This window comes from Vanellus vanellus, assembly GCF_965231255.1.
Source record: "Vanellus vanellus genome assembly, chromosome: 4".
In the NCBI taxonomy this organism is placed as follows: domain Eukaryota; kingdom Metazoa; phylum Chordata; class Aves; order Charadriiformes; family Charadriidae; genus Vanellus; species Vanellus vanellus.
In genome coordinates, this window is record NC_138909.1 from 84,684,572 (window position 1) to 84,707,282 (window position 22,711).

The window sequence follows — 22,711 nt, forward strand, 5'->3', positions numbered from 1 at the left end:
GAGTGCTGGGACATCATTATTCTTCTACCAGCATGTTTAGTTCTAAAACCTGGGATTTCTTCAGGTTCCTGGAGCCGTCACGCACACCATAAACCCATCCCAAATTATAGCGTCTGTTCTGAGCTACTCACTGCAGCAGGATTTGACCTGAGAAACTCTGGAGTTTTGTTTTACTTTATTAACTTGGAGTACTTTTAAACAGTTTTTTAAACAAAGTTTTTCCCTTGACCAGCAAGGGAATTTTCAGCCTGAAGTTCTCAGCAGCATCCGGTGAGGCTCTTGGCCAAGTTCTTCAGATCCTGTACATCCACAAGGACAGCCCGCTGGCTCTTGCATTTTCTTAAGCCTCAGAACAGATTTCCTGGATCTAGGAAATTTTATTCCTGACTCCTTCGGCCCAGATGCTGGCGAAAATGTAGTCTGCAGTCCGTACGTAATTGGGTGTGTTCATTATTTTTTTTTCTTTCTAGGAACTGGCCTTGCTGTTAAATTTTTCTAAAACAGTCGTATTAATATGTTCAAAAATCCACTGTTGAGTTTCAGATAAAGGATCACATCTGTTCATGAAAATCTTCTTCTCGGCTGGGTTGCAATCTATGCAGCTGCTGCTTACCGGATGGAACAAAGTTTTGTCCTACAGGAATGAAAAAAAAAATAGAATTAAGTAGCAAATGTCAAGCCATTGGAAGTGCTCTCATTTTACAGAACACAGATTAACACAGCCCTGTCTGAAACGGTTTTGTGGTTTCTGTGCACTAACCTTGTGAATAACCACAGCTATTATTAGGAAGCTGTAGAGAATGTGTTTTTTTCCCTTGGGTTATTACCCTTCATGAAATTGGGGATTCAGGAAAGAATGAGGAGACATCTTCTGGTCTTTAACTAACAACCACATAATATAATGAAAAAATAGAATGTCTTTTAATAATCTTTGCCTATCTCATGCTTGTCTGGACCCCATTTAAATGTCTGGACCAGAAAAGTGTTTTGGTTTTTTTGTTGTTTGGATTTGGTTTGGATAGTTTCTACTGTGCTTCTGGGCAGGAGGATCTGTAACAGTTTGTCTGGAAAATGGATACTATTCAATTTGAGGAAGATGTTAAAAATGAGTCATTAGCTGCAGAGGTGCCATGGACAGACGGACCCAGGACCGCCGCTCTCAGTTCTCACCCCAGGAGCTACAGACCTTGCCCATGGCCGTGGCGAGATCAGCCGCTGAAATACTCTCCCTCCGCCCCGGAAGGAAATCCTAACACTCTTTTAGCTCCCTGTGGAGGTTTGGGGAGGATAAGCCCGGATTAAGTTGCTTTAAAAAGAATATTTATGAAGATTAGTTTCATTAATTTTACTTCACAAAACTGGAGTGAACGTAACTGTGACTCTTTGGGAAAGCAGGAACTCCCCCGGTGGGCAACGGGCACTTGCGGGCCGGGCAGTTTCAAGGTACTGAGCTCAGGTGTTCGAGAGAGGCAGATGTGGGAGCGATTGGACGGTTTGGAAGTTTCCAGGGGACATACATTTACTGCATCTGTGCAAATAAATTTCAGCTTACTCTTGGTAACCCCTGTCCAGGCTTTTCCCCTCCGTGCCAAACATGCCCTGCTGGTATTTCAATACTGCTCCGGGATGTGCCTGCTTGCCCAGTTTGGGGGTGGGGGGGAGGGAAAGAAGCTGCTTGTCAACTTGTAATTGATTAAAAACTCAGAAAAGTGCTCTGGGAGCTGAGCAACCACCATACAGAAACTTCTCTTTAACTAAAACTACCCTGCATTCAAAAAAGAAGTAAGAAGACAAAACCAAATATAACACAATAAGTCAACAAGGAATAGTAGCAAATTAAAAACACTTTTTAAAAAGAAAGGTTGTGGTTTTTTTTTTAAATTAGTTGAGATGGGTTGATTTGGGGCCATGTGAAACACTGGCCAAGTACAATGCCTTTTTTTATATCAACACATGCAAGATGGCAGAGCCAAAAGCCTCTCATGCGCTGGCTGAGGGTGATGGCGGTTCACCCGCCTTCCACCAACGCTGCTTCTCACCGCAATGTCTGCCCGCCCCCAGGGCCGCAGCTGAACGCGGGCTCAGGCGAGGCTGGGGTCCCGAGGGATGCTGTCAAATCCGACGGCTCCGATGGCACTGAACCAACGGGGGAGAGGCCTTTCCATCACGCTCCGATTCTCTCTACGAGGTGAGCAGGGAGGACACAGCGCCTTGCCAGAAGGGCTAACCACACCCTGTGGAGGGTCTGCCCTGTCCTTACCAGGAGGTGGCCTGCAAGGACTCCCACGCGCCCGTTTGCACCTCGCCAGCTCCTCCTGTCCTTCTCCGAGAGACTGATGGAGCGGCACTGCCCCAAACCAGGACAGCGCCGGTGCCACGGCCGCCCCGCCGGCCGCGAGGCCTGGGGGAAGGTGGCATCTGGCTTTCCTTCCGTCATCGTAGGGCATGGGGGTCAGCCAAGCTATTAGGAAGCCGAAGTTGGAACACTAGAAGCTTTAATAGCGTAGCTGGTTCAAGAAGAAAGGAAACTGCTTCAGTACAAAAAGCGTGCTATGAGAAACACTGCAGCCTTTCTGGCGGTCTTTCTTCGCACAGAAATGTCCAGGGGATGCAATTTTTGAGTGAAGCATTGTTGGTGCTTTCTTTTAGAAAGTCTGTTACTAAGAGAGAAGAGTGTCTTTCAAGAACAGGGACACAGTTACCACTCTGGAAAAACTTCTGGCTGACTTAGCCGTATATAAAGGCCTATTAATTTATCATCTCAAGCTTACGCTGACCTAAGGTCAAAGCCTACTGCTCTTACGGATTTCAATGGAAACAGGCTCAGGACTTTAAGGGGTAACAGTTGTGTGCATCCCCGAGAAGAATTTTCCAAGAGAAATACATGAATTCCTCTTTATACCAATATTAAAAAGCCACAAAAGCCCTTGTGGAGACTTTTCTAACACCTGAAAACAGCAAAGTAATTTTTTTTTTTCATCTGCACGAAGGCAAGTCTGAAGATTATTTGCAGAAAGAGAAACTTCTCCATAAGATAACGGGCCTTGACAGTTCAGGGGGTTGGTAATGAGGCACAGAGCCTTTCATTTCTTCTAGGTCACTGCTATAACTATGGCCAAGGTCAACAGCAACTGGAAGTCATTATCAGCTGGTGGCTGCAGTAGTTTATCTGAAATTAGTTGGTAGCCCCAGCGCAGTTTCAGCAGGACAGATGTCTGTATGATAAAAGCCACTATCACAATGACACGTCTTCGGTTGTCTGAGAAAATAATCTATGTACCTACTGTGTGAAAAGTGAACTTACTCGTACAGCTTGTCCCTGGAGCTGTCGGGAGAGTATGAGCAAACCACGCTCTTCTGGGCACGGGTTTTGACGTCAGTCTAGCGCCTATCAGAATCCCTAGGCTCAGGGTACAATTATTGTATAATGAAGCTGATTTTGCACAATTGTTTCTTTTTAAAAACCTCTCTTGGACACTTGCGCTCTACAAAGAGCACTAATGGGACTGGGGCACATAAATGGGATCATACTTTATCAGCACCAATGTATTACCTGTCGACCAGAGCGATGCTACATTGAAAACCAGAAGTGTATTCCTTCACTGGGAGGAACGGAAATTTGTAGGCACTGTTGATCTTTGGCTCTGGCATGCTTAGGTATCTCAAACAGAGTCAAGGAAATGCCTTTAGCTTGGGCAGCCTCTATTCTCCCAAATCTTTATTAATTCCAGGTTTTTTACATTTATGTAATTTCTCTCATTGCTCCCATTGTCGATGGGAACCCTATTGTGGCATCAATATTTTTTTTCCCAGCTATTAAACTCACTTTCTTCTATTTCCAGCGCACAGTAGTTTTTACAGTATTATTTGGTCTCATTCTACCCCACCGCTGCTTACAGGGATTTCTTAAAGGTATACTTGGCTGTTTTATTATAGACCAATATTTTGGATTGGTCCTAAAAAACCCACTTACTCAATATCACAGACTTACAAGACTTTCAAATTGTTGCTCAGATGCAGTTTAAAGTGCAGCTGTATATGTGATTAGCAGTATGGGAATAAGAATAGTTTTTTTGACACGTGTTTATTAGTGGTAGTTTTGGTTTCATTCATCTGAAAAGAATCCGCTTTGCACACTCTGAGACTGCACTGCAATGAGAAACCAAGTGCAGGCAATGGGGATAAGCTGGATTTTTTTCATAAGAGCATTCCTTACCCCAAGTAAAATATTAATGTATTCTACTTGCCACTAAAATATTTAAGCTGTTTTTATTTGCTGGTATAGAAATACGGGTTGTTAGTGTTTCTATGCTATAAGAAAATGGAATCTTAAACCAGCGCCTGGCTTCAGACTTTATCTCCAGCACTTTGTAATCTCACCACAGCCCTAACTTCTTCTCACCAGTGGCTCAAGGATGCAAAGGATCATGAGAAGAGACTCATCCTTAAAAGAATAAAAACCTCCTCTCTTCTAGTTTTATAGAAATGGTATGACAGCATGGTAAGAAACACTTCTTGTTAAGCATCTTATAAGATACTGACAAACAAGGTAATTTTTCCTAAAACGTGGGAAAATTATTGGCGGGAGGGACACGTTACCATTAGGAAGCTCCAGTGTCTGTAAGTAGTGCAGAGAACAGAACGGAGTGGCTGACCTGCTCTCTGTTTTTTAAAAGGAGGCACTTCTTGCTTAACCAGACTACTGTTTATTTATTTAGGGTGCCACTTTAGTAGCAGACCACCCTCTATGTAAAGGGCTCTAGTAGAGATGCAGTTAAACCGATATAACATCCTTTTCTTGTACAGGTTGGTTGGGTTTCTTTTGGGAAACACTATAAATCCTATTACCAAGATGTTTTCGAAGCTAGATAAGGATTATATCATTAGGATTTTGAAGGTACAGCTGTACCACCAAAAATCTCTAATGTAAGCCTGCCCTGTATCTGAGGAAATAGACTATGGGAAACGAGAAAAACCTACTTACTGTGTAGCCCAACTAAAACTAAGCCTAAAGAAAACCGCGTATACATAATTATATCTTTCCAATGCAGTTTCTTAATTTGAAGGTTTATGCAAACTAGTCGGCTTGCTGTCAGGTTGGTATTACAGTTGAGGCTGTGTCAGTACTTCCATCACAACAAAATGTTGTGGTGTTTCTGGCCGAGATGGAAATGCCTGCCTTATATCAAGAATTTTTATACGAGCCCTGTCAGCCTTCTGGAAATGAAAAATGAAGCTGTGTGGAGGATTTAATAGAAATCATACTGCGTATTTTTTCAAATGTCATTTTTTTTTAGTTATCTGCTGTATTCCATCCACATCAAAGGTGATGAGCCTTATAGAGGGCAGCTCCAGACCTGCATTTGGTCTTATGAACCGGCTACATTAGGCAGCAATGAAGTGCTAAAGGTATGGAAGCTTCTTTCTTGCAGCTTGGGTAGGCAAAAAGAGAAATCTGAAGGGTTTTGAAGCAAGAAGGTATTATTATGGCATTATAAAGCCAGATATGCAGCAGTACAGCCATTAAAATTTGTGTCCTCTAAATATCTGGCCCGTACCTTCCAACTTTTGTTACAGGCAATACCTCAGTTTCAAAGGGATTACACTTCTGGGAAATGTTGTGGTGGATCTCCAGTTGCAACATAAATAGGGTAAAAAAAGGCACAGGCTAATAAGTAGGCACTGAGAAAAAGGGTCAGGGCAAAACTATTTTTAATGGTTCTGAATGAGCTTTCTACTATATATCGCTTCAAACTAGACAGCATTGTTGGGTTTATCTGGCAAAGTCCAATTCTCGACCCTTTGGCCTCAGCTTAGGCACGGGGGTGGGCAAGGCACAGCGGGCACAGACAAGCGCGGACGTGTGAGAGGAATCCTCAGCGCCTCAGAGACATGTATGTCCTTATCCGGCACGGAATACAGTTTATTAGTGAAATCGTTAATCAAGCCAACTCGCTGATTAACCCTTTAAAAAACCTCACAACAACAGCTCGGTAGCACTGCCAAGACTTTTTGCCCTAAGTGAGGCTCTGACAGTTTGTAGCTTGACCTCCTGTTTCCAGTGATTTATAAAAATGGGCTGAAACGTACCAGATCAAAGTCGCGTCTAAGCTGCTTATCTTTCATTTATAAACTCCTGCCTTCTTTGGGCTTACAGCAGTGCTTTTAATGTTGGGTTGAGTTTTTTTTTGTTGGTTTTTTTTTTTAGGGAGATTTTTCTGCCACTTGGATTCTTTAAAATATAGTAAAATAATAATATTTAACTCATGAGCAGCATTTCTTGCTGCTGTCACATTGGTTGAAAACGTTTCCAACAGTGCCTCTGTTAAAATGACACAAGCATCTTGAAGTGCCAGAATGGTAACACACCTTTCGGGGAACAGATCCAACACAGACACCCTCTGAGCTGGATCAGATCCATTTTCATCTAAATTTGACCTGAATAGCTGAAAGCTCAAAAGGAACAGACTCTGGGGAGATTACCATGAAATTAAATTGGAATAAGACAGGGTAGATTTTAAAACATAACTTCTCTGACGGGAAAACACAAGCCTGCGCTAAACTGAATGTAGGCTGGAGCCAGCCTGAACCTCTGGGATGCCCCAGGGCGACTCCAACCTTCCTGTAGCTCCAGTGCTGGTTCCCCTTCATCCCATGGCAGTCGTAGAGCGTGACCGGGCTGCTGTGCGAGACGGCGTCGAAGCAGAACTTCCTGGTGTGAAGCGGCTCCCCGGGGCGGATGTCTTCTCTCCAGCCAAAGGTGAAGAGCTACAAAAACAATCAGGCGATGTAATGACACATCACCGGTGAAAACCATTTAAAACTGCACACAAAGGTTGGTGGGTGGTTCCCGACTCCGCACATCCCGGATGCGGCTTAAACGAGATCCTGCCTGTGTGCAATTAAGTGATGCCAACTGCCTTCACTAAAGTTGGTGCATCGGCGGCGGTGTGGAATATACGCCAGGAAGGCACACCCCCTCTGGCAGGGAAGGAAGCAATCTCTGGTGACACCCTTGCATGGAGAGGAGAGGGGATGTGCTGTGCTAAAGCCTGTAGCTGCCCCTGTTAAAGTAGTGCTCACGGGCACTCGGGCTGCAGCTACCCGGGACTCAGAGCACCTCTGCTGGAGGCTGTTCTCCAGCTCTCGTTTGGGTCTGAACGTGCTCCCTAGAGAGACCTTCCCATCGCAGCATCTTCCCCATGTTTAATGAACAGTTTCCCTCTGTTTATATGGAACACTCTTAGCATACGCTCTCTTGACTGTCTTTTTCCCCCCAAACAACACACATTAAATCATCATCCTCTTTCTAGGGCGAACCCTGTGAGCTACAGGCAGCTTGTTAAAGCCGCTTTTCTCGCTGCCTGGGAGGCACCGTGGAGGCTCACAGTTAATAGAGGAATCCTTCTCAATCAGACACCAGCCGTCTGAGATGATGCTGTGGCACCGCAGCCTTTCAATCATCAGATGAAGGTGGCAGGTCTGACAGCACCAAATTTAAAGATGCCGAGTGCATTTTCCTTTCCCACGGACCAGTCCTTGCAGAAAACAGGTTGTAAATTGCTACCGAGAAGCTTTGCTGAGAGCTGTGACGGCTTTTTTCTTTTTCCCTTTTTTTTTTCCATTTTTTTGGTGTCAGTGCTATTCTTTAGCTTTCTGCATGCCTTTTGGCTTTTCATAGTACAACCAGTGAGCAAGCAAAGCTCTCTTTAAATGAGCAAACTTTGCTAGTGGAAACTGTTTAGTGGCGCTGGTTTGTGGGGAACCACCCCCGGCTCGTTATACGTCAGGGCAGGTCCCCATCCCACGCCTGGGCTGCCGCAGCGCGGGGGCGATGGTCCTTACCTCCCACCCTGCTCCCAGTAAGCTCCCTGGTGGAACCAGTATCTACAAATCCAGCTTATGAGAGCTATCTTCTTCCCACGGTCTTCATAAAAGATACAGCTCTCGAAAGATAGTCATCTTCAATGCTGTACTATCCTCCAAAATGCCACATTTGAGAGCCATTACTATTTCTTTCAACCTTCGGGTGCAAAATACAAGCACATAATCAAATATTTGCTTTTTTTTTTGTTGCTGTGTGTCTCATTGTAAGCCCTTGTTCTCTCTGTTAGCTGCTGTCACTCCCTATTTACTTCTGTATTACAGGTTTTCTGGACAGCATTTTCTCAGCCTGCCCCTGTGTCCTGCTTATTTCTTCTTTCCCCTAGAGTGTGTTTTACATTTATCTGCAGTAAAATGCAGTGGACAGCTTTAACTTCATTTTAAAATCAATTCCTGCTTTTTAAAAGGTTAAGTCTTTTTCCACTCTTCATGTTTCTTGGGAGCAGCGTCATGGACTCCCTACAAAGATAACGTATCATTTCACGAGCAAAGTCAGAAGTAAGATTTGGTACAGAAAAAAGCTACGCTGCTGCTTCTTTAGAAAAAGAGATGCCTGAGATAATTCTCCTTTAAGTAAAAAACTAACCAAAGCCATTTCCTTTCTCTTACCCTTTACCTTTCTACAGCTAAGTAACAAACCCAGAGCTCAAAGTGACAAATAACAAATACCTAGAGGAATGGTGTGGAACAGTGGTTCTGCGATATTCTCGCTCTCATCACTACTACAAGAGAGATCCTCCTCTTTCCCAGTGGGCGCCTCTCCAAAGGTCCCATCCTGTGCAGGACTGGTGAGCTGAGGGGCCAATTCCTGCTGCTCCCTGGTCCTTGGCCCGAGGACTACTGCCCCTCGAAATGCATCGGTACACCTGAAGGGTGGCTTTTAAACCAGGTCAGAAGGAGCCAAGGTGTCCCTCAGCCCTTTCCACTCCTCCGAGGCTTCTGTAGACAGCCAGGGCCGCGTCCTGTCCGACAGTCGAGATGTGGAAACAGATGGGGCTTTTTACTCCTTTCCACTGAAAACCAGGATGTAATACCAGATCTCAATGTTTAGACTAGCACAGATTCTTTTTCCTCCCTCTTAGCCTCCCGTTTTGTAAAACAGTTTCATTTTTAAATGAACAAGTACATCTTCTCCCTACTGATACTATTATAAAATCAACTGCGTTAGGGGCAGGAACTCAGTTTCAGGACTAAGAGAAAGATAAAAGAATTGATCAGAAAAAAGGTTATACTTCTCTATAAACCCAATTAATATTAAGATCTTGTAATTACAGACAAAACCTCAAGGCCTACAGTCCTTCCAATCTCATCATTCTAAGCTATCCTCCATCACACAGCAAATTCTCTCTAGTTAACACTAAATCTGGCCAATATAAAAATTATCGCTCCACTGCATAACATGCAACAATGCCACATGTTATTTGCTGAAGTTGTGAGTACACAATGCTCCGCTTTGCCACCCCTGATCCTCTGGATTTTGCTGTTCCTTTGACCAATGCCGTTAGGAGCCTCCTGTGCCCGATTCTACCAGTCAGGGATGAGCCCTTTTGTACCCTCCCACTCACTCCTGTCTGCTTCTTGATTCCAAACAAGGCTGCACCTAGATTTCCAGACCCATTATTAACGAACAGCAGGTTGGCTAGTCACCCGCAGCCCGTGGGGCTGCTGCCAAGAAACCCTCTGTCCTGCCTTGGCCTGCTCATCCTCCTCCTTCACCTTCTCCCACAGCACAGAGCCGGTAAAACACGGCCCCAGCCTCGGCCATTGCAATCAAGCAACCCCTCAGCCCCCACGCTTGAGCTTCTGATGGGGCCTGGCCCTGTCCCGCAGTAGCAGGGGAACGGGCAGCTTGGCACAAGGCCTGGAGAACGACTGTCTGGTACAGCCATTGGCTTGGGACCATCTGTAGGACAAAGGCCCTTTTGATACCACGAATGCTTTCCAGCCTGACAGCCTCCTTCCGTGACTCGCTGCCTGGCTGGTGTCCCTCAGCTGGTTGTGCTTAGACGTGAGCGGACAGCATGTGCCCCACGCAAAGATGAGACACCACGTTTCAGAAGAGGGCTCTGACTTGCACAGTACCTCCAAGCAGAGAAGAGCGAGCTGGGCGGGCTGTGTGGCTGCCTGCTGGCCTGTGTTAGAGGTGATGTCTGTCCACCTACTCCCTGGCCAGGCTGGGGGACTTGAGAAGAGAGAATCATAGAATCATAGAATCATTTAGGTAGGAAGAGACCTTTAAGACCACCAAGCCCAATCATTACCTCAGCACCGCCCGGCCCACCACTAACCCACGTCCCTCAGCACCATGGCTACACGGCTTTTAAATCCCTCCAGGGGTGGTGACTCCCCCACTGCCCCGGGCAGCCTGTGCCGGTGCGGGACAACCCTTTCCATTAAGAAATTTCTCCTGATCTCCAACCTAACCCTCCCCTGGCGCAACTTGAGGCCGTTCCCTCTTGTCCCATCGCCTCTTCCTTGGGAGCAGAGCCCGACCCCCCCTCGCTGCCCCCTCCTGTCAGGGAGCTGTAGAGAGCGAGAAGGTCTCCCCTCGGCCTCCTCTTCTCCAGGCTGAACACCCCCAGGGCCCTCAGCCGCTCCTCACCAGACGTGTGCTCCAGACCCCTCACAGCTCTGTTGCCCCTCTCTGGACACGTTCCAGCGCCTCAGTGTCTGTCTTGTTGTGAGGGGCCCAAAACTGAACACAGCACTTGAGGTGGGGCCTCACCAGTGCTGAGTCCAGGGGGACCATCACTGCCCCAGTCCTGCTGCCCACACTATGGCTGACACAGGCCAGGATGCTGTTGGCCTTCTTGGCCACCTGGGCAAGAACTGAGCACTGCTGGCTCATGTTCAGCCGGCTGTTCACCAACACCCCCAGGTCCCTCCTTCCCTCCTTTCTCTCACCTCTGGCAGCCTCAGGACTCCCTTCCCTCTTGAGGAGGGTTTGGAGCTTTTCAGGTTTGCAGATTTTAAAGCCAGAGAGCACTGTGATGATCTAGCCTGGACCATGCAACTTCCTTCAATTAATTGCTTGAATTGAATTGTCTTTCATAAACAAAACAGGATTAGATTTATTCAGCCCTCGGCATCCTATCGCTGTGCTACATCTGTGGTGGCTATGAGAAGAAGCCTTCTTTCAGCAACTTTCCTTGTCCCATGTCGGCACTTACCTAAGTTGGGATCATCCTTCAGCTTCTCCGTTTCATTCACTCGCACCTCTCCCCTGCATTTCTCACTATCCTCCGAGAATGATTTCTTGACCTCAGCACTTCAAACACCCCTCAGAACTCCTCTCTCCTGAGCTTTTAAGCGTTTACAAAGTGCCATGTGCGACTGCCAGGCCAATTTTTCTCCTCAACATTGGGAAGTTTTTCTAATCTGGGACCTTGACCCGTGAAAGGCACATTCACTAAAATCTCTAATAAATGGTTAGGTTGTACTTTTTATCTGGATTCTTTTTGCTCACGTTGGCCAGACCCACAGACTGTGGGTCGTGATCCCTTTCCTGAGGCACTCACAGCCACAACGAGTACAAATCAGAGCTCTTTTCCTCTGTACTCCTGAGACCGAATATTTTTCTACCTAACCGACCCAGATAAAAGCTTTTTTTGAGTCTTTATCATCCCTCGTCTTTGTGATACTCTTTCTTTCTAGCTTTTACCCATTTGTCTCGCCTGTACCTCATATTAATTTAAAATATAACCACTTATTGAGCTTATTGAGATGAAAGCATAGAAGCTGACAACCACTAGAGCTTTACAAGCCCAGGCACTATATTTAAAATATTTTCAGATAACTGAACCAAACCCAACATGTTTTCATGACACAGTGGGGGAGAACGGGGCACCCAAAGGCTCTTTGGGCATTGCAATTCCTTTTAGTAATTAAAAAGAATATACAGCTCAGGTGGTGGTTGGGATTTCTGAGGTTACGTTAAAGGGCACGTTGTAAAAGCCATTAAGGTCAGCAATCACAAATTATTTCTACACCCTGTTTTGCCTTATGAAAAGGAAGAGCCCTCAGAAATATGTTTAAAAAATGGAAAAGAGAAGTATTTCTCCTTCCATGGACAAAATACCTGCTCATGTGACCAGGTCCGTTCTGAGCCGTCCTTCACGCAGACGTCTAGCCTCAGCTCGGTCCCCGTGGCGCCGTGTTTGCTGTCCACGCAGAGGTTGGCCGCCACGTTTCGAATCTGCAAAACCAGGCAGCAACACTTCGCATTAAACCAGGCTGTGGAATCCAGCTCCCGACGTTGGGGGTTAGGAGTTCAGCGCCCTTAGTTAGAACCTGAAGGGCTTGAGACCGACAATTAGTTATATAAAATTGGTGGAAGTTACTTTTTACAGGGTAGAGAGTCACGTCCTGGAGCGAACTACTGTTTTGGGAACAGCTTTAGGAGAAGCAAAGTTTGAAATATTCTGCTTAACAAATGGAAGGTAGGTCTGTATGAAACATTTTCCATGCAAAGAAACTAAGAGGGAAAAAGGTCTGGGAAGGTCAAAGCCTGGTCTGCCTGCTTCTTCCCTCCTTCCACAGCAAGACAGATCAACTGTATTAATGGGAAATGATTTCTGTACAAGTTTCTCACGGGCTTTGGAGCAATATTTCTTAAAAACTCAGGCACACCCCGTTCCAATCCTTGTTCTTACTTTGACACAATAACACCATTGTTGGGAAGGTCACACAGTAGTGCCCACAGTGCATAAAATTAAAAAGCACTTAACAGATCTCTACTGAAACTCTGCTTACCCACAGAGGTTCCTTGCGCTGTCTGCATGCCTTCTGCAAATGCTCGGCAGCGTAGCTTACTCTTAAAAGGAAAATCTCATTTTTGAGACTGAAGTAACTGAATAATAATTAATCTGTGACCATCAGTCATACCAGTTATGTGCCACTGCTGCCATGTATATCACCCAGCGAAAGAGACAGGGAAGAATAATGGGAGGAACAGATTTTAATTTTATATTTTTAAAGTTTCATGTGAAATACCTACTCCAAGTGTAATTTTTTTGAGAGTGTTCAATCATTTCTCAGTGCACTTAAATTTACATTGTATAGTGAAGATTACTGGCCTAATACAAAATTAAATGATACATCAGTTCTGTTCTTAGAGCATGGGAGCTAATTAAAATGGAGCTGCTAACAATTGCCATTAATAATTAGGGTATATTTATGTGATTCAGAATTGTAAAATGACAGTGAATACACTCCATGTCCAATGAATGCTTACTGGATTAAGGGGCTTGCGTAATTTTGTCTCGATGGCATCGCTCCATCCTGGTCTCAGTCATTTGGACTAGGCAGTAAATTTGTTCTATGCATTTCTGGAGAAGGTATGAGCTGAAGCTTCATTTAGTTCCTCTACTGCTGAAATCCGTCACCCCTGTTCTTTATTTTCTCTCTTCTTCCCTCCACTCCTGAAAGGTTTCCTCGAGGCAGTTTTTCCTCTGGTTTGCTCCAGCTTACACGTTAGCTCATCCTTTTTGTTTTGTTTTGTTTTGTTTTATCCTTTCTTTCAACTGCAGAGGGGTCATGGTTTGTTTTTCTTTTTTTTTTTTTTTCTTTTTTTTTGGTAATACAGGAATTTCAGTCAAGTCTGTGCTTTTGTTGTCTGGCATTTCTGTGTGGCCTTAGCAGTTGCTTGAAATTGAAGTGAGCCATCAGTGCTGCCGGAGCAGTGGGAACGTTCTGCTGAGCACCAGCACCACATGGCTGCAAATCCCCTAAGATGCTTTCACGGACAAAAGAAGGAAAGCAGAAGCTTTTTTCTCATTTATATATCAATAAGCATTTGAAGCGCCTTGTCTCCAGTCACACAGCACAACCGATTTCGAATTTTTGAGGTTATGAGTTACAACCAGCAAAGAAATAGCTAGTGATCTTAACACAGCCACATTTCCAACATCCGTATTTGTGCAATCGTAGAGGCTGGAGATGAACAGGAGACAGATTTTATCACTCATGCAGGCAGGGCATGGAGCTGCTACGGACAAAGCTTATTTGTTCAACCGCAAACACTGCCATTTGTAGGCACAGATAAAGGTATGGGAAAAACATGTTTCCGAGGAGTCTGTATGGACTAACAGGGATGGTTAGTGGTGATCTTAAAGGCTGTTTCAGAATTAAACACATTCCAAAAAATGCATAGGATGCACTATGTAGGTCATTATGCATCTTTAGTTCCTGAAATGCCATCCCAACCGCCGCTGGGACACAGACGCTCCGACTCTGGGCCCCAGAGCCCTCACAGAGAGCAGACGAGGCGTAAAAGCACAGAGAACACAAACGCTAAGGGGTCTGTGTTCTCCCTCTTCTACACCGGAGACATCCGAGCAAGGATGCAGAGGCTCCTCCGTGCCACAACAGCGCTCGGGAGACAAAGCCGTGTCCCCTGAACATGGTGGCTGCTGCTGTGGCGCCTGAGCTCTCTGCTTCACGCCGGGCCATGAGCCACCGGGGGAGATCGCTGGCCGGGCCCAGACGCGGCAGTCCCTGCGTTTTACAAAAAGCAGTGAACTTGCGCTAAAACTACAGCTTGCTTTCTCTAAGTTAGCCAACCCGCCTTAAAGACTGTTGTACAGAGAAGGCCAGGCCTTGAGACAGGAGCGTGGCTCGCCGGCACCGCCACGGGGCAAGCGGAGCGCGGTGTCAAACGGGAGCGGGGAGAGGGGAGGGCAGAAGGCCTGAAAGGTTTGAAGAAGACACTGTTACCTCTTGACATTTGAAGCTGCTGGTTTGATAGACAGGTATTCAAGAAAAAAATAAAAAACAAACCACAACAAAATAAAGAGAGATTTCTGGACACCTCTCAAGAAAGGAAAACAAAAATTTAAAAAAAAATATAAACCCCAGGGTTCCCAAGCAGTGTTTACATATTGCAGAATAAATGGACTCCCAGATAACTTGACCTCTGGCTAAATTAATGCTGGAGTTTTGCAGAACACCAGCAGTTACATGATTTAATAAGCTCCCCATGGGAGAGGCAGATTAAGAGGGTCTAACACTGCACTCTCAAAACCATCACATTTGGCATTAGTCCGCAAGCATGGAAGGGAGACCGGAAAGCAACGGATGTGTTGATTACCATGATAATCTTCTTGTCAGAAAAGCAAGAGTCCTCTGAGGGAAAGGAAGAGTCACAGGCCACCGATACAAGCTGCTAGGATTAATTTTGAGATTTTTGAACATTGTGGCGGGAGCTGTGGAATGGGCACAGTAGCACGCTCCACGTTAAGTGGAGAAAAACCAAGACAACCTCTCCCCTACCCGCTGTACTTTAAAGCAAAGTGAATTTCCCCCTTCCTTTTAAGGGAATGTATTTCAGGCTGAAAAAGGAATGATAGGAATGATAGGGGGAAATTAAATCTTCCCAGGGTCCAGCAGTTATACTGACCAATGTTCTTTGATAATTCTAAAACTCTACCACTTCGTGCAGAGGCAAATGAGTCCCTGCAAGGTTTGCTGTTGAGGTGGTGGGTGCTGCCCCGGTCCTGCACTGGGGGGACACCAGGAGCTGCCCCGCAGGCTCGGCACGGCGCGAAACCCTCCGCCCCAAACGCAAAACGTGGGAAAGCGTAGCAACCGAGTTCAGTAGGGTCTTCTGTTAGAACGCTGGATGTGGAGACGGTGCCGGGACTGTGCCCAGGGCGCCCCAACACAGCAACAAGAGAGGCACCTTGGTGCTATTGGTTTATATAGCACTTTCCATACATCTGATTTAATGCCTCAAATAAGAAAGTGGCTGTAGCTCTTAGAAGACATTAGCAATGTTCATTTATGTTGCTTTTTTCATTTGAGCAGCACTTAAAGCCAGCTTTAGCGCACTGCCTACATTCTCGTATAACCCTACAGCCATCGACGTCTACACATCAACTATGGAAAAACGAGCCTCCTTTCCTGTCAACTGATACATACTAATTTTAAAAGTATTTATCCTTTGTGTGAGTCATAAAAAGGAAAAGTCAAAGTTAAAAGAAGTCAAGCACTGCCACAGGTACTCCGCTGAAGAAAAGGGGACTGTTATCGGGCACGACACTGCTCCCGATGGAAGCCTGGGAGCCCCAGTAGAGCAGGCGTGGGGCACTGGTTGGCTGAGACCCGCTCGTTAAGGTTATGAGGGTGGCACTTTAAAAAACAGAAAGTAACCGGAAAAGAAGGTAGTGAGTTCTGAGGCTTTAATCCTTTTTCAAACGTGCTACTTGACTTATCTTCATGCACGACATTTTCATGTCACTGCTGTAAAACACGTCTGTAAAATCCATGAGTTTGGGACTGAGAAAGGAGTATTTTCAGGTCCAACAGCTTAGCACTGCTGCAGTGACTGAGAGACTTGCTGTGTATTAAATCACTGAATAACAAGTTCATGTAACAGCAAATGAAACCAGGCTAAAATAGTTCCCTTTCGACTGAGTAAAACAATTTTTTTTCATATCACATTGACTGTAGGACTCATGAAGTCTAAAACAAATGACAATGGTTGACATTATATGATTGATCTACTGTAAAATGTGTTTTCAAAGACATTGTTGGAAGCTGTGATATCCGCACAATATATTCATGCTGGACCACAGCTTGTAGATTCGTGAGTACTTCCTGAGAAAACATTTGGTGTCCAACTCTCACCTAATGCAGCTATTGTTTTAACTTCCTTCAATAGGATTTCAAATACACACTACAAGTAAATTATACTGTCTTAGAAAGAGAATAGGATGGGTATTACTGTTTCTTAACTGATAGCATACCTTCCAATATATTCAGAAGGATAAGAAAAAAACTTAATTGAAAACTTGCCTTTTTTTCCACAGTGGGAGAGGAAAGAGTACAGTTACCTCCCCCAGACAGAGAACTGACAGTCTCACTACCCTCAGCCTGTCTGGATGCGCTGTTACACTGCTTCACGGCACATATTTCAGATGTTACAAGCAGAACAGAATATCAAGGGAACGTACACCCTGCCAGCTACAAATGACAAAAGGCACAAACACGCAGAAGAGATAAGGCCGTGACAAGTGTAGCAAAGAAGAAAGGTTTTTGTTTTTCAAATTTCCTTCTTTTCCATCATGAAGAGATTTTGTCAAGGAATGTAAGAGTCAGATTTTAAATTAATGTGTTTGCAAGAAAAGAGGAGCTGTGCAGAGGCTGTTTATGAGATGTCTGCTTTCACACCACAGGCTTTTACTTGCTAGATATCAAAATATGGGAGCCAAAAATTGTCTTGAGTACCTCATTGTTTATTCTTTCTCAGACTGGCATAGGCACGCAGACGAAAAGTCTTTCCAAGTGGAAGCAGAGAGGGTACTAACTGACAGCCAGTCTTGGCACAGACTTTCGGTGTGTATAATCAGCAAGGTTTCTAGAGCTACTCGATTCTTACAAAGCAATAACACACGGTCTGTTTTCCTCTTTCAGCTTCTAATTATGACAGCCATTGACCTTCAAGTTTGTTCAAGTTCCTTGCAAGCACCAACAAATTAATTAAAACTTCACAGGAATGTGACAGTCTCAGGAAAAAATAGAGTAGCAGGGCTGAAACTTTTCTTGTTATTTTAGAGCAAGTACATTTTAGAGGAAAAAGAAAGCCTTTGGTCTTCACTTCCTTCCTAAGAACTCAATAAGTGCTTTTAAAGTACAGACTTGATACCACTGCTATGGACTTTGATTTATTTTAAAAAGTCTTGCTTTTATGCAAAGAGTGTATTAATATTGCTGTGAAAAGAATGAATACCTGAATCACAATCTCTTCCACTTAGACCCTCTGATGGAGTTGAGGATAGTTCAGCTGGCCAGAGTCATTACACATCTCGTGATCACAGTCCTCCAAGGACGCACATGGATACATGTGGGAGATGGTGAAGGAAGACCATAGTAGCAGTCAAAGCACCCCGATCCAGCCTGACTTCTGCTGATAAACTCCTTACCTCTTGGTATACATTAATGCCATAAAGTGTGGGCAGCAGTGTCAAAGACAGAAGAAGCTTTGACAACAAGGGAATTCATTATTGCCAAGAAGCAGCAAACAGAAAGACACATATAAATTGAAGTTCCTTTGAACATCTGTAACTGGTAGCTTACAAAGAAGAATTAAGGACTGCTACTGCCACAGAAAATTATTTTTAAAATCTCACAGTGATATAACTTGCTTTTTTAAAAAGAAATTCTGGAGAATAGTAGAGGCACCTGTGTTTAGAAACCCCCTGCATGGTCCAGCCTTGACCACTGGGAACAGGCAGAGGTGTGAGTGGTCTTACCAAATGTTTTGCTCAAAGTTTCACATGCATCCTTTGGTTTCAAATACAAAAGGTAATTGTCTAAGAGCCCCAAGAACATCTCCAGCAAAATCAGAGAAGGCCAGAACTCACAGTACAGATATTCCTATGGTTTTTAAAAAAGTAGCACAATACACTGAAGGAGCAAAGCCTTCTTTATAAACCTTAATGAATTGAGAGGAAAAAGCCCTCTGCATGCCACCTTTCCACGGAATGAATCCGCTGCTGTTCCTAGGGACAAAAGGCCACGGCAATTTTTCAGCGCAGCTACGGAAGTAATTTCCTGTCCCTGCACTCTTTGTGTTCTCATTTATTCTACACAAAACAAACTGTCAAAGCAAGGTGTGCTACGGCTCTGCTCTTCAGAGAGCTCTGAATGCAGAACACCTTTGATCCCGGGTGGAAAGTTCCAGCAGGCTGTTTCCTCGCCCCCTGCTCTGGAGAGACGCTTGGGTATTGCGGGCGTCTTCCTCCCCTCATCCCCCAAACGAGAATGCTTTTCTCTGCTACTGGTACTCGGTCATGACAGCACATACAGAATGCAGACCACAAGCTGAGAAAAAACAGTCTTTTTAAAAGAAAAATATCCCGGATTCGCTTGTCATACGTGCATGTGTGAGCAGAACAGAGCAAACCTAACTCCGCTGTCATGGGTTCGCTGGGATGGAGCTGATGTTCTGCCAGCAGCGGGTGCAGGGCGGTGGTTTGGGTTTGGGATGGGAACACTGTTCGGAGCGCACCGGTGGGTTTGGTTGGTGTGGGGCTCTCAAGGCCTTCTCTGCCCCTCAGCCCACCCCACCACCCGGGGGACGGGGTGCACGAGGAGCTGGGGGGACACGGCCGGGACAGCCGACCCCAACTGAGCCCAGGGATGTCCCAGACCGTGGGCTGTCATGCTCGGGATATGACGCTGGGGAAGAAGGGGGAAGGGGGGGTGTCGGGAGCGATGGCGTTTGTCTGCCCAAGCCCCCGTTGGGCGTGCTGGAGCCCGGCTGGGCCGGGGGTGGCTGACCCCCCGCCGGCCCTGGGGCGCGGGGAAGGAGTCCCTTGGGTTGTGTGCGCGGCCTTTGCTCTGCCCATTGAACTGTCTTTATCTCAACCCACGAGTTTTCCCACTTTTACTTTTCCAATCCTGTCCCCCATCCCAACCAGGGGAGTGAATGAGCGGCTGCGCGGTCCCAGCTGCCGGCGGGGGTTCAACCACGACATCCACCTACATAGAATTGTCCTTGCCAGAATGGGTGGAGGTGTGTAAGTGGATATGCAAAAAAAAAAAAAAAAAACCAACCAAAAAAACGTTGACTTCAGATCTCCTTTTTACTAAGGTGACTCTCAGCATCTAAAGTCATCTTGTGATGTGCATTAATGAGTGCTACATACTCTTTTCCATGTTCTTGTTCTCATTGTGCATGCATCTTATGGACTGTATGCACAAAACTGTAATGAATTATAAAGGGGACAGCAATAGTCTTAAGACATGACGGTTTCTCATTGTAATGGCCAGTCCAGGGATTGTTCCAATCACTGTGAACTCCCTTAATAGCACTCCTTATCATAAGAGCTAAATCTAGTTTCACAATTTTAATTTCCTGTAATGTAAAATGTTAGACTCATTCAAATTTGATTTAATTTGTGTACTACTCACCTCCCCCCAGGCAGCAGGTGGAGGCTCCACAGGAGGGTAATATTTGGGGACATCCCAAGCCACTGCAGCCATGAACCACTTGAAATCTTTACATTTAAGGTGCTTGCGAAGTTCCTTCTGGGCCGAGATATCACCAGTTGAGAGATGTCTGTACTCAGGCCGCCGCTGGTAAATGTACTCTGCAAACTCATCCATCCACGTCTCTGCTACGCGCTTCAGGTTCTGTGCAACAGAAAAAAGCAATCATTAATTTCTTCTTGCTTTGACTGAGCGATATTTCTAATGTGGCGAATTAAGCAGAAACGTTTCAATAGGCCACACAACTTTTAAGCTTAGGTGGTCTAATTGCTCGGTCTTAAAACATGGAAAAATACTGGTAAACGTATGCCATCTTCATTACAGTGTTGAACAGACACTACAGAGAATTACGTATCCTGCTTTCCTACTGACTCTGTAAGATACGGTCTTCTATCTGTTGAACGTCTTATTTTCCTTCATATTCTTTATGCGTCTTCACATGGGTTTTTGATTAATGATGGATGTTGAACAGAAATTTTCCCCCAGCTGCTCACATTGCTACCTATGTTTTTTTCCTGTTAGTTCAGAACCTACTAATGTGCACGAATGGTTCAAATTATTCCTTCTGATGTGTTTCACTTTGCATTTGAAAGGCATCTGAATTTTCAGCTGTCAGCATACTGCTTAGTCACCTAGCAATTCCTACCTAAATGTTAAGGTCAGCTCTGAAACGCGTATGTTTGGGGGCCAGCAGTCGCGAGCCAGCTCTGCCCCGTCGCACAGCTGGTTTTGCACTGGCTGGGGACTGGAAGCTGCGCTGCGTTGGCGTGCTGGTAAGTCTGTGCGAAAGAACAGCGGGGAATCCTGAAGTGGAGCTGAGCTGAGGCAACGCAGCTCATGGGACGGGGACGGCGACTTGTGGCTCTCTGCCCTCACCCTACAGACACAGCCAAGGCCATTTCTGTTCCGTGACACCCAGTCCTGGTTTATGCCCCACAAAGTTTACTTTTGTTGGTGTTTTACAGGAAACAGAATTACCTGTTTTGAGGTGAAAGAATTTACTTAAATTATAATTAATTAAATTAGCTGACTCAAATTATAAAATAAAAAAAAGACTTTTAAGGAAAAACCCTGGACAGATGAGACTGAAGAGAGATGTTTATTGCCGGTTAGCATCATCGAGTCTAAATAGTCTGGGGGCAAATTTTTGTGCGTTTTTGTTTAGCTTTAAAACTCCCCCTGCAACTCAATCCACACAAATTTATATGCGGATGTTGTAGTGGAACACAGACTTAGTCTATTCTGCATTTCCACAGCTGCCCAGTAACCTCTTATCCCACCACCAAAGCAACATCTCCCCGGATGCCACCGAGACACTAGGGTGTTCTTATTGCTTTGTTTGTAAAAACAAGATCATCAAGTTTGTAATATTCTTTTTATAGAACACTAACTGCAAAATGCTGAGATTCGCTCTGCAATAAGCTGGAGGACAATATACATCTGATTATCATCAACATAAGGTAATGTTTCTTCTCAGAACATTCTCTGCATCTAAGTAAGCCTGATTCCTACTCTGATTTGCTTTCATGATTCATTTGAAAATTCCTTTCCTGAATTTTATTAATCCACACAAACTAAATGTCTCTGAACTAATAAGGCTTATCTGAATACAAAGACAGCAAGATACAGAACAAAGGAAGTACTTTTAGCTGACACTGCAAGATAAGTTTCTATGTGCTCTCTCTCTGTGAAGCAACTACATTAAAACCTGCGGCAATAAAGCAAGTAAAATGAAAGCAGTATAAGAAATCACAACACTCACACCCCTATTCAAAAATGGCTCATGCCCCACATAAGGTTGACTTTTGTTGTAATTTCATGAAAACCTGAATTACTTTGCAAGAAATTTGAATTCAAGAATACAGGAACTGGGTAGGACAAAGAAAACCAGAACAAATTCAAGAACAACATCTAAATGGCAATCCCACATTTCTGGCAGAAACCCTGTAACACAGAAATCTCCTGACAAGTAAAAATACTGTGTGATGACACTTTGTAGATGAGGCCAAAATATGATTAAGCGCATTAAACTAAGAAGACAAAATTATGAAAATAGGTGTCATCTTCTTCGCGTATCTTCCACTGTATGCTGCGCCCTCAGTTACTGCAAAGCAAAGGCAGTTTAAGACTGTTGTAGAAAAGATCAGACTATTTTTTGCAATCACTTTATCTGATAGTGCTATTTTCATATTTAAAAAAACATACCGTAAAAACCCCCGTGCAGTAAAAGCACAGTAAAAAAAATTCTCTTAGGAAAGAAAAATTCAAAGTAACTGCAGCAGCGACTTACCCCATCAGTATCAAGTACGCTCTGCTGGAGTTCCCTCTTAAGTCACTTGGCTGCGCTAAAAGCGCTGCGTTCTGCTTTAGGTGATTATAACTGAATAAAACAGGAGCCCAACAGAAATCTTGATATTACACCTGGTCACTAGCTCCAAATTCTCAACCACCAGTCAAAACCTTTGTTTTCCAAGAAGTCCTTTATCACTGCTTGGGTTCTGTGTGTGTGTGTAATCCCACCAAAACATTGCATTAAACGTGTGTGTATATATATTCAGTTCTTCCCACCATTCCTCAAGTATCAGATAAGACACTTTAGACAAATCTATTTAAAACTTTGTTCTGCAATTCTTCCAAGACCATTCTCTCCATCATATGCTAAAGATCTTCCCAAACCTTGGCAGGCCCTGTAATAAACCTGTATATTATCCGTAGCACGTTTATACTCCGCTGTCATAAGCTGAACCCGCATGAGGCAGCCCTTTGAATTTCAACAGGTTCCCTTTTGAAGATGCAAACTCTTGATTTGCTAGCTCGAAAGCTCCAGACTGTTTAT

General features: G+C 44.7%; 1 protein-coding gene across 1 annotated transcript in view; it reads right to left on the reverse strand.

The window, feature by feature from the left end:
- Positions 1-466: 466 nt before the first annotated feature.
- Positions 467-22,711, reverse strand: part of GALNTL6 (polypeptide N-acetylgalactosaminyltransferase like 6) — a gene marked incomplete at both ends in the record, with an annotated part of 489,559 nt that continues 467,314 nt past the window's right edge. The window contains 4 exons of the mRNA XM_082482361.1: positions 467-634; positions 6,619-6,768; positions 11,963-12,079; positions 19,798-20,019. Coding sequence (XP_082338487.1) covers positions 467-634; positions 6,619-6,768; positions 11,963-12,079; positions 19,798-20,019 — 657 coding nt within the window. The remainder of the gene's footprint in view (positions 635-6,618; positions 6,769-11,962; positions 12,080-19,797; positions 20,020-22,711) is intronic.